Here is an 11237-nt window from a genome sequence, read left to right on the forward strand (position 1 = left end):
AAAAAGAAGTCCTTTAATTGTTCTTTTTTTTAATTTCTCTTCGTACAACAGATTAATTTCCCCCCTATCTGCACAATTTAGATTAAAAAAAAAAAAAAAAAAAAAGTATTAATTATACTTTTTTTTTATAATTTTTATAATTTTTTGTTATAATAAATAACAAAAAAAATATTCTATCTTCAAAAGTTTTCAAATATTTCTGTTAGACACTGTACATTTATTTACATTCGTATGTGTACAAATACGTATATATAAGATGCAAATACGTACGAATGCAAATGATGGATATAAATGAATTCTTCTTTGTCGAAAGTTCAAAAGAACGAACAATAAAGAAATAACATGAGATATTTTTAATTCATCATTTCGATTAAATACAAATAAATGAAAAAAAAAAAAATAATAATAATAAATAAATTAATTAATTAAATAAAGAAAACAAAAAAAAGAAGTCGAATAAACCTTACCTCTCGTTAACTCCTTATAACAAATTTTCGATAATTAACTTGAATAATTAAATTGAAATCATTTTGAATAAATTAAAAGTTCCTTACGGATTTTAAACGGTTATCATAACAATATGGCAATTGATATTTGAAATATAAATTAATGAATTAATAAGGAAATATTAATAATCAAAAATTTAAATGATCTTAATTAGTAATTAATACGGATTAAAATAAAAACATATATATATATATATATTACTTAAAGATTCAAATGGTACATCACTTCGAGATAAAAATTTCATTCGAACGATGCGAGAAAACTAAACGAGTTTAACAAACGTAATCTATTCCATAAAATAAAAAAGAAAAAAAAAATAGAATATATAGAAAAAAGAAAAAAGAAAAAAAAAGAATATATATATGGATGTATATATATATATATATATGTATATATATATATATATATATATATATATATATATATATAAGGGGATAAAAAAATGAAAACGAAATAAAAAATATGCGTTGTCATCTTCTATATCCAAGATAAGATTACATAATATATTAATTAAATGTCTGCAAGTGTAGCTTTAAATAAATATATATCTCGTTTGACTTTGTTTCATGTTATTACGCGCTCAATGTGAATAGTGCGTTTAATACAGATTACAATGCGGACATGGAAAAACCGGTTTCAACCGAACTATAATACGACGTACGAGTTTATAATACGTTCACATCTTCTTCTGACAATGTATTATTTATTTTAATAACACCTATAAATTTAACTCTTATATTAAATATCTTTGTGAACAGAAAAATAATAATAATGTATAATATAATATAGATATGATTAATTAAAACTCGATAACATTATGTTATATAATTTATTGTTTAAAATATTTTTTACAGGCAAATGTCGTGTATAAAAAGAAAAAAATATTCTTTTGATTAAAAATGCGTAAACACGACAACAACATAAAAGGCACTTTTTTTAGAAACATTAAAAAATTATTAAGATGACATACGTTCATATAATGTATAACCAATCGATTCACAACAAAATATATTATTGCTTTAATATATTTTGTATTATTGTAGAGAAATAATGATTGTTATTGATAAATAGATTATCAATATTGTTTCGACCGAGCATTGATTCTATATTATATGATTCGTATTATAATGTAACTATTGACTTAAAGAAATATTATATCTTATTATAATATCTTAAATAAAAATCGATCGTGTCGTATCTATTTATTTCAATTCATCTATCTATCAAAATATTATTTATAAATTAATTGTGTATTCTGAATGTAGCAATAATCATAAAAAAAAAGATTATTGCATATCTCTTATTTACAATAGCTTCAATTAAACTGATATTTTATAATGCATTAATATTTCTAATATACTACGAAAATAATTCTATCTTTCTTTTTACCTGATTATGTTCAAATACAACTGATATCAGTACCAGTTTTTAAATCGGTCCACAGCACGTTTCCATTGTGCAATTGTGTTCTGATAACACAATTGTGAATTCTTATTCGGTTTAAATATTTTATCTATTTTACGAAGATGCTTTAATTCTTCTTTAGTTTTCCATATACCTAAAATGTATTATGATAAATTTTTAATTTACGTCAATCCTTTCTTGTATATATATATATATACATACGAAATTAAATATCATACCACAATGTAAACCAGCGCAAATAGCTGCGCCAAAAATAGACATTTCCACATCAACAGGTCGTTCTACTTCCAAACCCGTTAAATCCGCCAATAGTTGCATGATGAAATCATTTTGAGATACACCACCATCAATTCTATTTATCAATGAATTTAATTAATTTTATTTTGTTCTAATTCCTTTCTTATTCATAACTCACTCAATAGTAATATATTTTTACCGTATTTTTTTATATCTGTAACGAGTCTCAGTACGCAAAATATCATAAAGTAATAATGTTCTGAATACAATACTTTCTAACAATGATCGTACGATATGGCCTTTCTTCGTCGTAGGCTTCACACCTAAGAAACCAGCTGCAGCGGTATGATTATTTATTGGAGCCTAAAAAAAAAGGAAAAGCATTGTACGTTTAACATCTTTTTTTTTTATCACCTTTTTTTCCTTCTCATATAATTAAAATTTTTAATTAATATACATTGCAATTGCATATTTAATTTTACATTTTGTAATTTACAAAATAACTATTTTCAATAATAGTATTAAACATTTTTTACTTTATTAATAGTATTAAATGTTTATGTACCTGAAGTCCGGTAAATGCCGGTATAAAATATACTCCATCTGAGTTATCCACTGAATATGCTAAATCAACTGTTTCTGCTTCATCTTTATATATTTCTATAATATAATATATGATTAAATTATATATATATATATATATATATATATATATATATAAAGCCCTAGTTATGTATACGTCAAAATAATTTCAAGTTGTGCATTTGGAGTGCGCTACATCCTAGGCACTTTAATGCTCTTCGAAGTCTCGTGAATAATAATCAATATATTTAAAAACGCATTTTTGTCGTTATAAAAAAAAAAAAAAAAAAAGAAAAAAAAATTCATGAATCATACAATACGTAAATTGTTTTAATTGAGTTCAAAGTTGATCTGGGATATTCTACACCCCATAGTCATAACTACAAATAATATCCATGCATATAAATAATGAATATACCGATATTGTAAAGATTGTATTTTGTAATTTAAATATTAAGATTTTATGAAAAATTACCAAGAGCTTTTGCCCATTCCATAAGAATTCCAGTATCATTCGATGCACCTTCTACAATGTAAACTAATTCAGATTCTATGCGCCAACCAACCAGAGGATAAAGGCCTGATGGATTAATTTTACTTTCGTTAGATATTATTTAATATATGATTGTATAAAAGAATTATAAAATTTGTATTCTCTTTTTTTTTTTATACTTACCATTAATGGACACATGTGGTTTTGTTCCAGTATTTACATTTAAAAAAGTTCCTGTACCCATTGTAATCTTCATATCGCCTGGTTGAAAACATCCTGAGCCAAATAAAGAAGCTGATTGATCAGCCATCTGAAATTATAAAGAATGATTGTATGTTAAAAGAAAAAAACAAAAAAAAAAAAAAAGAAAAGAAGAAAAGATCATCGATATACAAGTTGATCTTGAAAAGAATTTCTATTCTTAAATCTTACGCAACAAACTATAGGAATTTCAATGCCAAATATATGTTTTGGTGTAACACCAAAGTTAGTAATTGTATCAACGATCTCGGGAAAAATGTGGGACGGAATTTTTAATAAACTTAATATTCCAGTAGCCCATTTCATAGTAAATGGATCAAAAAGTCCAGTAGCAGATGCGCTCGAAATGTCTGTTATATGTCTGCCTATGAAGAATAAATATTAAATATATAAGTAAGATGTGTATATTCAAAAAATATATGTATATATATATATATATATATATTTTTTTTTTATTACATATATATATATATAAGAAAATAAATGTGAAAGCAAACGGAAACATATAATTGAATTAATTTGTTGCTTTAATTAAGATTTTTTAAATACATAGAGAAAGATAGAGATACTTAAACGTGTGCACCTATTTTTGATCAATTTATTTTTACTGTAAAACAGCTGGAATACCATTGTCGTGAAAAAAAAAAGTGATAAAATTTTATAGCCAATACAACAGATACAATCAATTTTAAATTAATAACAAATGTTAATAAAGCGTACCAGTTAATTTGTATAAAAGCCAGCAATCGATACTGCCAAATGCTACAGAGTCATTCATAATAGCTTCACGTAGACCTGATACATGTTGTAAAGCCCAAAGCAATCGTAAAGTGATCTAAAATATATGATGACAATTATTTTTTGCAGCAAGTGATGAATAAATAAATAAATATATAAATACTCTTTTATAAAAATATAATATATATATAAATATAAATATATTTTAGAAATTGTTAGTCACAATCTAGATTAGATTAATTAGTTTGAAAAATTCACGACTGTTTTATATATATATATATAAAATAGTTATGAATTTATATATACATGTATATATGTATTATAAAATATATATATATATATATATATATATATATATAAAATATTTATACATATATATATTCATCAGAGCGAAATAGATTTCGAAGTTAAAAAAAAGATGCAAATTTATTAAATGAAATAAATTCATCTAATAGATTATCGATATCAAAAGAAAAATGTTTATATATGTGTATATATATATATATGTATTAGATATGTAACAATAAAATATAAATGATAAACCTGAGTATTTATAAACTTGAAGGCACTAATAGCAAGATAATGTTTGTTTTTTGATAACATATAAAGAATATAAGCGACTGTGCGCAATCCTCTTATCATAATCGAATTATTCCATTCTTTAACCATAGAATCAGCTCTTAGATCTTTCCATGTTATGAAACTGTAAATGAAAAGATTAATTATATAACTGAATATCCCAATGTGAATTATCGTAATGTGTTAACGTTGATCCATGCAGAAAATTGTTAATTGACTGTTTGAATTTTTAATTGAAATTTTAATAATGTAAATAAATTTTTCTATTATATTTCTCTTCCTTATTTTTATTATAATATATAATATATAATACATAATATATAATAACAAAGAGAAGTATTATATTCATATAATTTATGTCAAAATTGAAATGACGAACTTTATTAGCATCAATATTGCATACTCACTTATGATAATGTTCTCCAGTTAATAAATTCCAACAAATAAAAGTTCCACGCTGTACAGAAATTCCAAAGCAAGCAAAAGAATTTGGATCGACTCCGCTGGCTAATAACGAACAATAAATGTTAATAAAAATTAATAAATTTGAAAAATTAATGAAAATAATAAACGAAAATCATACGGATATTAATATTAATTTTGTATTATTATAAATCGCGACTCGAAAAAAGAAAAAAAAATAATGCGTTATCTTTCGCTATGCAGCACGTTTAAATAGAACGTAATTTTATTAAATAGAAATACGTAATAATTAAATAGAAATATCAATTGTACGATAATATATTATATCAATTGTACTAATATACAAATTGTAATAATATATTATATATATCGTGAACGCGATAATATATATAGATCAAATTATAAAGAAGTACGAATAATAATGTTACATTCACATAATCGTACGTTATCATGTTATTTATCTTATTTTATATACTTTACCGTTTATCGTATCCTTTACAGTTTTCACTATAATCGTCCATAAATGGTCAGGCTCAATTTCTACGTGACCGCGTTTTTCATAAATAAGTTCCACCTGTGGATCAGTAAAATAAAATAAAATGAAATAAAAGAAATTATCCCGAATAAAATTGAATTTTTTATTACAATCAAATCTTTTCTAAACACATTGATTCTTTCAAAAAATGATATATGAAAATATTTAAGATCTCTGTATTATTTAAATATAAATAATTATATCTCCTTTCGTAAAATTTAATAAGAGAATGAAATTTGGAGATGATTTTTTTTCTTTTTTTCAAGCTGAATTGATGAGTATGAGCTTATCAAAATTTCTCAAAAATTTCTCAAATGGTAACTTCATTAATGCACACATACAATGGGTGTCCAAAAAGTATTGGATCAAATTTATATTACGTATTACTGAGATCCTATGGATGAAAAAAGTTCATGTAAACTTATGCTCAAAAATGCTTTATTGAAAACATATATGCTTTTACATATCTTGTAAATATATGCTTTTATATATATATATATATAATATCCGATAAAATATTATCAAATCAGCATAAAGTTTTCTAGTTAAAAGATTAGAGACTGAATTGTAGGAATTTTGAAAAAAGTTGATAAACATATCTTCAACTTAAATTAAAAAATTATATAGATATGATTTATTAAAATTACACGAAGTATTCGTACTATTTCCTCATGAACTCAACTATTTCATTATGAGCAAAAATTACAAAATTTTCTAACTAGCCTTTCTCATTGTTCGCTCGGGATTTTTACGAAATTTTTTTCATCATCAAAATATTATCTGTCAAAAATGCCGTACTTTTCACGTAACATATACCTATATATATCTTCATATTTCAATCACTTTTCATAATTCGTTCGATAATAATATGTACTTAATTAAAATCCGTTCGATAATAATATATAATTAATTTATTACGAACCATAACAGCATCTGATATCAGGATCGTAAATATCAGATATCTTTTAAAAATTTCAATCGTTGAATCAATCTTTGAAATTCAATCCATGAATTTCAATCGTTGAAACATTAAACGTAAAAGTAATGAAAAGAATCCGTAACATCATTTCATTCCTTTTTTCTTTTTTCTTCTTCTTCTTTTATAATTTCTATTTAAATATTCAACTCGATATCACGAATTCTTGCGATAAACGTATTCTAATATTTTATTAAATATTTCTTTTTTTTTTTTTTTTTTTAATTTATATTTCATTTCTGTTTACTCTAAAAAGCGAAAATACAAAATAGCAATATTAAATTTTATCTTATTATTTATTGCTTTTACAATGTGCACTACTGATAAATATTATTTTCGAATTCATATAAATATGTGATCCAATTAAAATGTATATGTTCAATAATCGTACATTTACGAAATATTTCCTAAATATTATGTTATACTTTACTATCTTATCGATAGAGGAAAAAAAAGGAACTATTTTGAAATATTTAAATTAAATATAAAAAAAGAAACCAAGAAAAATAACTTTTAAACTATTTGAGACTTTTATCAAATTAAAAAAAAAAAAAAAAAAAAGAAAAAGAAAAAAAATAAGAAAGAAAGAATACAAATATTGTAGTTGGCATATTTTATCTTTGTAAAATTTAAAACACGAGAATAGCCTAAAATATTTGCTGATCATTAAAAGAAAAAATTACTTTCATTTATTATATTAAAAGATTGACAGGAACATCAGATATTTCAAATAATTTAACAAACGTTTCATACCTTTTCCGTCGATGAGGAAATAACAACAGCATTTTCGTCGATAATATGACAACGAACAGTAGTCGTTCCCACGTCAAGCGCAACGATATATCTCATTGTTACCCAGATTACGCGTAAACTCAAAGTATCAAATATTAATGATGGTAAGTACTAATATATTCGACATTTAAGAAGTCCGACCTTCATTCTAATTCGCTGAATAATTACCGGATGGCGCTACTTTCGAATATGGCGGTCGCGATAGCTGAAGAACGAACAACGAAGAATTCGTGATTCCGTGATCGAACGTGAAAGCGGTTTTCGCTTTGTGCGTGACTTGAAAAGAAATTTTAATTTCAACTTCAAGAGTAACAGGAATGGGTTATATAATATCTACGGATATTATTTAAATCTTCTTCTTTCTTTTTTTCTTCTTTTCCTTTTTCTTTTTTTTTTTTTTTTTCACGAACGTAATAAACAAGACCGTCGAATTTCCTTCATTTATCACGACGCAACTAAGATGAGTAATTTCTTAGGACACTACGCATGCTCCTATTGTGAACAATCTTTGTAATTCCAAGTGTTTAACACGGGAAAAATGATCGACTATTTCGAGTCTCTTTTTCCCTTTTTCTCTCTTTCTCTCTCTCCCCCTCCCTTCCTCTCTCTCCCTCTATTTTTCCATCTCTCTCTTTCCTTCTCTATCTCTCGTGAATATATATAAATTAAAACAAATTAATGTTGAAAAGAATACTAAGCTTTTCTCTAATAATAATTTTTCAACGCATAAAATGTACGTATGTATGTATATATGTATGTAAGTATGTATGTATTGTCAATATTTTTTTCATAGTTCGTCATTGATTTATTTTGTTATAGACTTTACGCAAACAAATATTAATTTTATTACTTTATTTCATCTTAATTATATCATTAAATAATAAATGTAAAAATGTAACTTTTTATCGCTTGATATTAAATAAATACAAAAAATGATCATCCTAACCTAAAATGAATTAAATAGATGTATACGTATATCAAGGCGTGTCACTCATTAATATTAATTATGTCAACTCACGTCTCTACTGTTATTATAGCATCATTTAGTACATACATACACATCTCTAATTTTATTTAATTTACATATAGGTTTTTATGCAAATAAGATAATGAAAAAATTTTCCAATCCATAATAAATTTGAGTTTAATAATTTACATCACAAGAATCAATTAGAAGATCGTTCTTTTTTCTTTTTTTCTTTTCTGATCTTATCTGTTTTCTTTTTTTTTTTTTTTCTTTTTGTTTTCCTCTTAAGAAACTTTTTGTTTCCAATACAAAAACGTAGTCGGTATAGAAGGAATTCCGTAATCTTTATTTTAGCGCTACAGTTTAAAAAAATTTGTAAAGTTGGCAGCGTGTATATAATCGAAATACCGATAGTCGATAAAATTGCCAGATGAATCAATGAATTTCTTGGTAAGAAATGGAATAAATACCAAACATATATATTGATGATCGGTTAAATAGATTATTTGATTAAGTAAAGAGTAATTGTTAATTTTTATTTTATTATCTATAAACAATTTTATTTATTTCAACGATATATCCTAGTCAATGAAACTATAACATATTGTAATTAATAAATATAATAATTACCAACATTTGGAAAATATAATATCATTGTTAGAACGTTTTATCAAGGTTGGTAATATAGATTTAACAGTTTTTATGTCGATAAACGTTAGAGGTCGCTCTAAATCCTTTATAACAAAGTAACAAATATATTCTCATTCTATTATAATGTAATATTTCAAGGATGTATGTTCGAATTGAAACAGTACAAACACATAATTCTCGTCGTAAATCAATCATCCGGATGATTCAATTTTACATTCGTTCGTTGTGGGGTTTAATAAAAAAAAAAATGTTTATTGTTTTATACGCAACATAAATTACAATTAATTTCAGAAATTGTCAAAATATTATAATAGATAGATCTATTTCTCGTTTCCATAAAATCAAACAGTGTAATATTGCGTACGTAAATACATTTGTAGCTTTCCAAAAATATCGACAATATTAATCACAAATTGTTAATGAAAACGACAGGATAGATCGTTGTTGCATTCGAAGCGATTTTTCTTTACGTTTGGGGTGCAATGGACAGAAGATGGTTTCTCTTTCAACACTTTCGCGTGCGGTATAAACAAAAAGAAAAAAAAAGAAAAAAGAAAAAAAAGGAAGAAAAGAAGAAAAGCAAAGAAAAAAGAAGGAAGAAAGCAATTAGAATTTGCAAGACACCGCCGCTCCTCCCCTCTCATCCCACCCCACCGGATCGCCAACCCTCGAGGAGTTTTTTCGTCGAAGAGTGAATATACAATTAGACGGCTGACATAACCATAAAAATAAACACGGACGACAATGGAGTCGTCGAAGGAGTATTATTCGGACCAATGAACCTTGGAGAAGAATGGATCTTAGAGATCTTAGAGATCTTAGAGATCTTAGAGATCTTAGAGAAGATCTTAGAGAAGAAAAATAATCCGTTTAGACCCCGAAGGTGAGTAAAAAAAAAGTATAAAATAAGTAAGTAATAGTAAGTAAATAAATAAGTAAATAAGTAAGTGCATAAGTACTCGTGTCGTGGGTGAGTATAACGAGAAGGAAGGGGAACGACAACGACGAGGAAGCGACGAAAGGAAAATTGAGAGAATGTTGTGAGAAAGAATGAGAGAAAGAGAGAGATAGATAGACAGATAGATAGATACATAAATAGAAAGAGAGTGAGAGGAGGGGGGAGGAAAAGATGATCCCGATGTAGAGAAAAAAAGGAAGAAATTTTCGAAGAGGAGAGATGGAAAAAAAGGACAGAGATGAAGGGTAAGATGGAGAGATAAGAGATAAAGATTAAAGAAAGAAAAAAAGAAAAGAAAAAAAAAGAAAAAAAAGGAGAGAGAGAGAGAGAGAGAGAGAGAGAGAGAAGTGGAACGACGAGAGGGAGCTTTTACTCGTATAACGTGGGACCACAGAGGAACATTATTTATTAATAGCAAAGCAAGCCGGTGTGTGCCAGCCGCAAGGGAGTGGCAGCGCCATGCTTAGAGCAAGCGCGACAGAAGCCGACGGGATCGCGCGGCGGCTACGAACCTTTGCATCCTTCACCCTCCCTCTTCCTTTCTCTCTCTCTCTCTCTCTCTCATACTTCCACTTCGTTTCGCGCTCTCTCGCTCTCTCTCTTAGGAAGGTGCGCGCGCGCGCGCGCGCACAGCCAGGCAGGCAGGCAGGCAGTCAAGCAGGCAAGCAAGCAAGCAAGCAAGCAAGCAAGTAGTAGGCAAGGCAGCAGGCAATGCAGGCACATCCTATGAGCGAAACGTTTCTCTCTCTCAGCATGCTGTGGCACTCGTCGTCGTCGTCGTCGTCATCGTCATCGTCGTCGTCGTCGTAGTCGCTGTTGCGCCGCGAGGCTCTATATCGCGCTCCTTCTCTATCTTATATGTCTCGCTCTCGCACGCCGTTACACAGCGTAGCGGCGCTTTCTGTGTAGGAGAGTGGACGACGACGAACCGCTTTGTCGGCGCCCGCGGCAAAGATCAAAAGCGCCGACTGGCTTCCTCCTTCTCCTCCTTTTCTCCTCCCTTCTTTCTCCACATCCCGTTCGCCGCCTGCCATCAGGGTCTTCTCTCCCTCTCTCTTTCCTTTTCTTTCTCTCTCTCTCTCTCTCCTCGTCTCTACACCGGCAGCTCCCCGA

The 11237-nt window shown here is 27.4% G+C and overlaps 1 protein-coding gene across 1 annotated transcript; it reads right to left on the reverse strand.

The window, feature by feature from the left end:
• Positions 1-1589: 1589 nt before the first annotated feature.
• On the reverse strand, positions 1590-8039 carry LOC118446342 (glycerol kinase 5). Its single transcript, XM_035876880.2, has 12 exons — positions 7510-8039; positions 5726-5819; positions 5230-5329; positions 4787-4946; positions 4226-4340; positions 3677-3870; positions 3428-3554; positions 3227-3331; positions 2735-2829; positions 2369-2532; positions 2151-2284; positions 1590-2065 (listed from the first exon to the last, which is right to left on the reverse strand). The coding sequence occupies exons 1-12, from the start codon at positions 7603-7605 to the stop codon at positions 1923-1925; spliced, it is 1527 nt and encodes a 508-aa protein (XP_035732773.1). The 5' UTR covers positions 7606-8039; the 3' UTR covers positions 1590-1922.
• Positions 8040-11237: the final 3198 nt, after the last annotated feature.

This window comes from Vespa mandarinia, chromosome 10, assembly GCF_050613455.1.
Source record: "Vespa mandarinia isolate Hongniang chromosome 10, ASM5061345v1, whole genome shotgun sequence".
Lineage (NCBI taxonomy): Eukaryota > Metazoa > Arthropoda > Insecta > Hymenoptera > Vespidae > Vespa > Vespa mandarinia.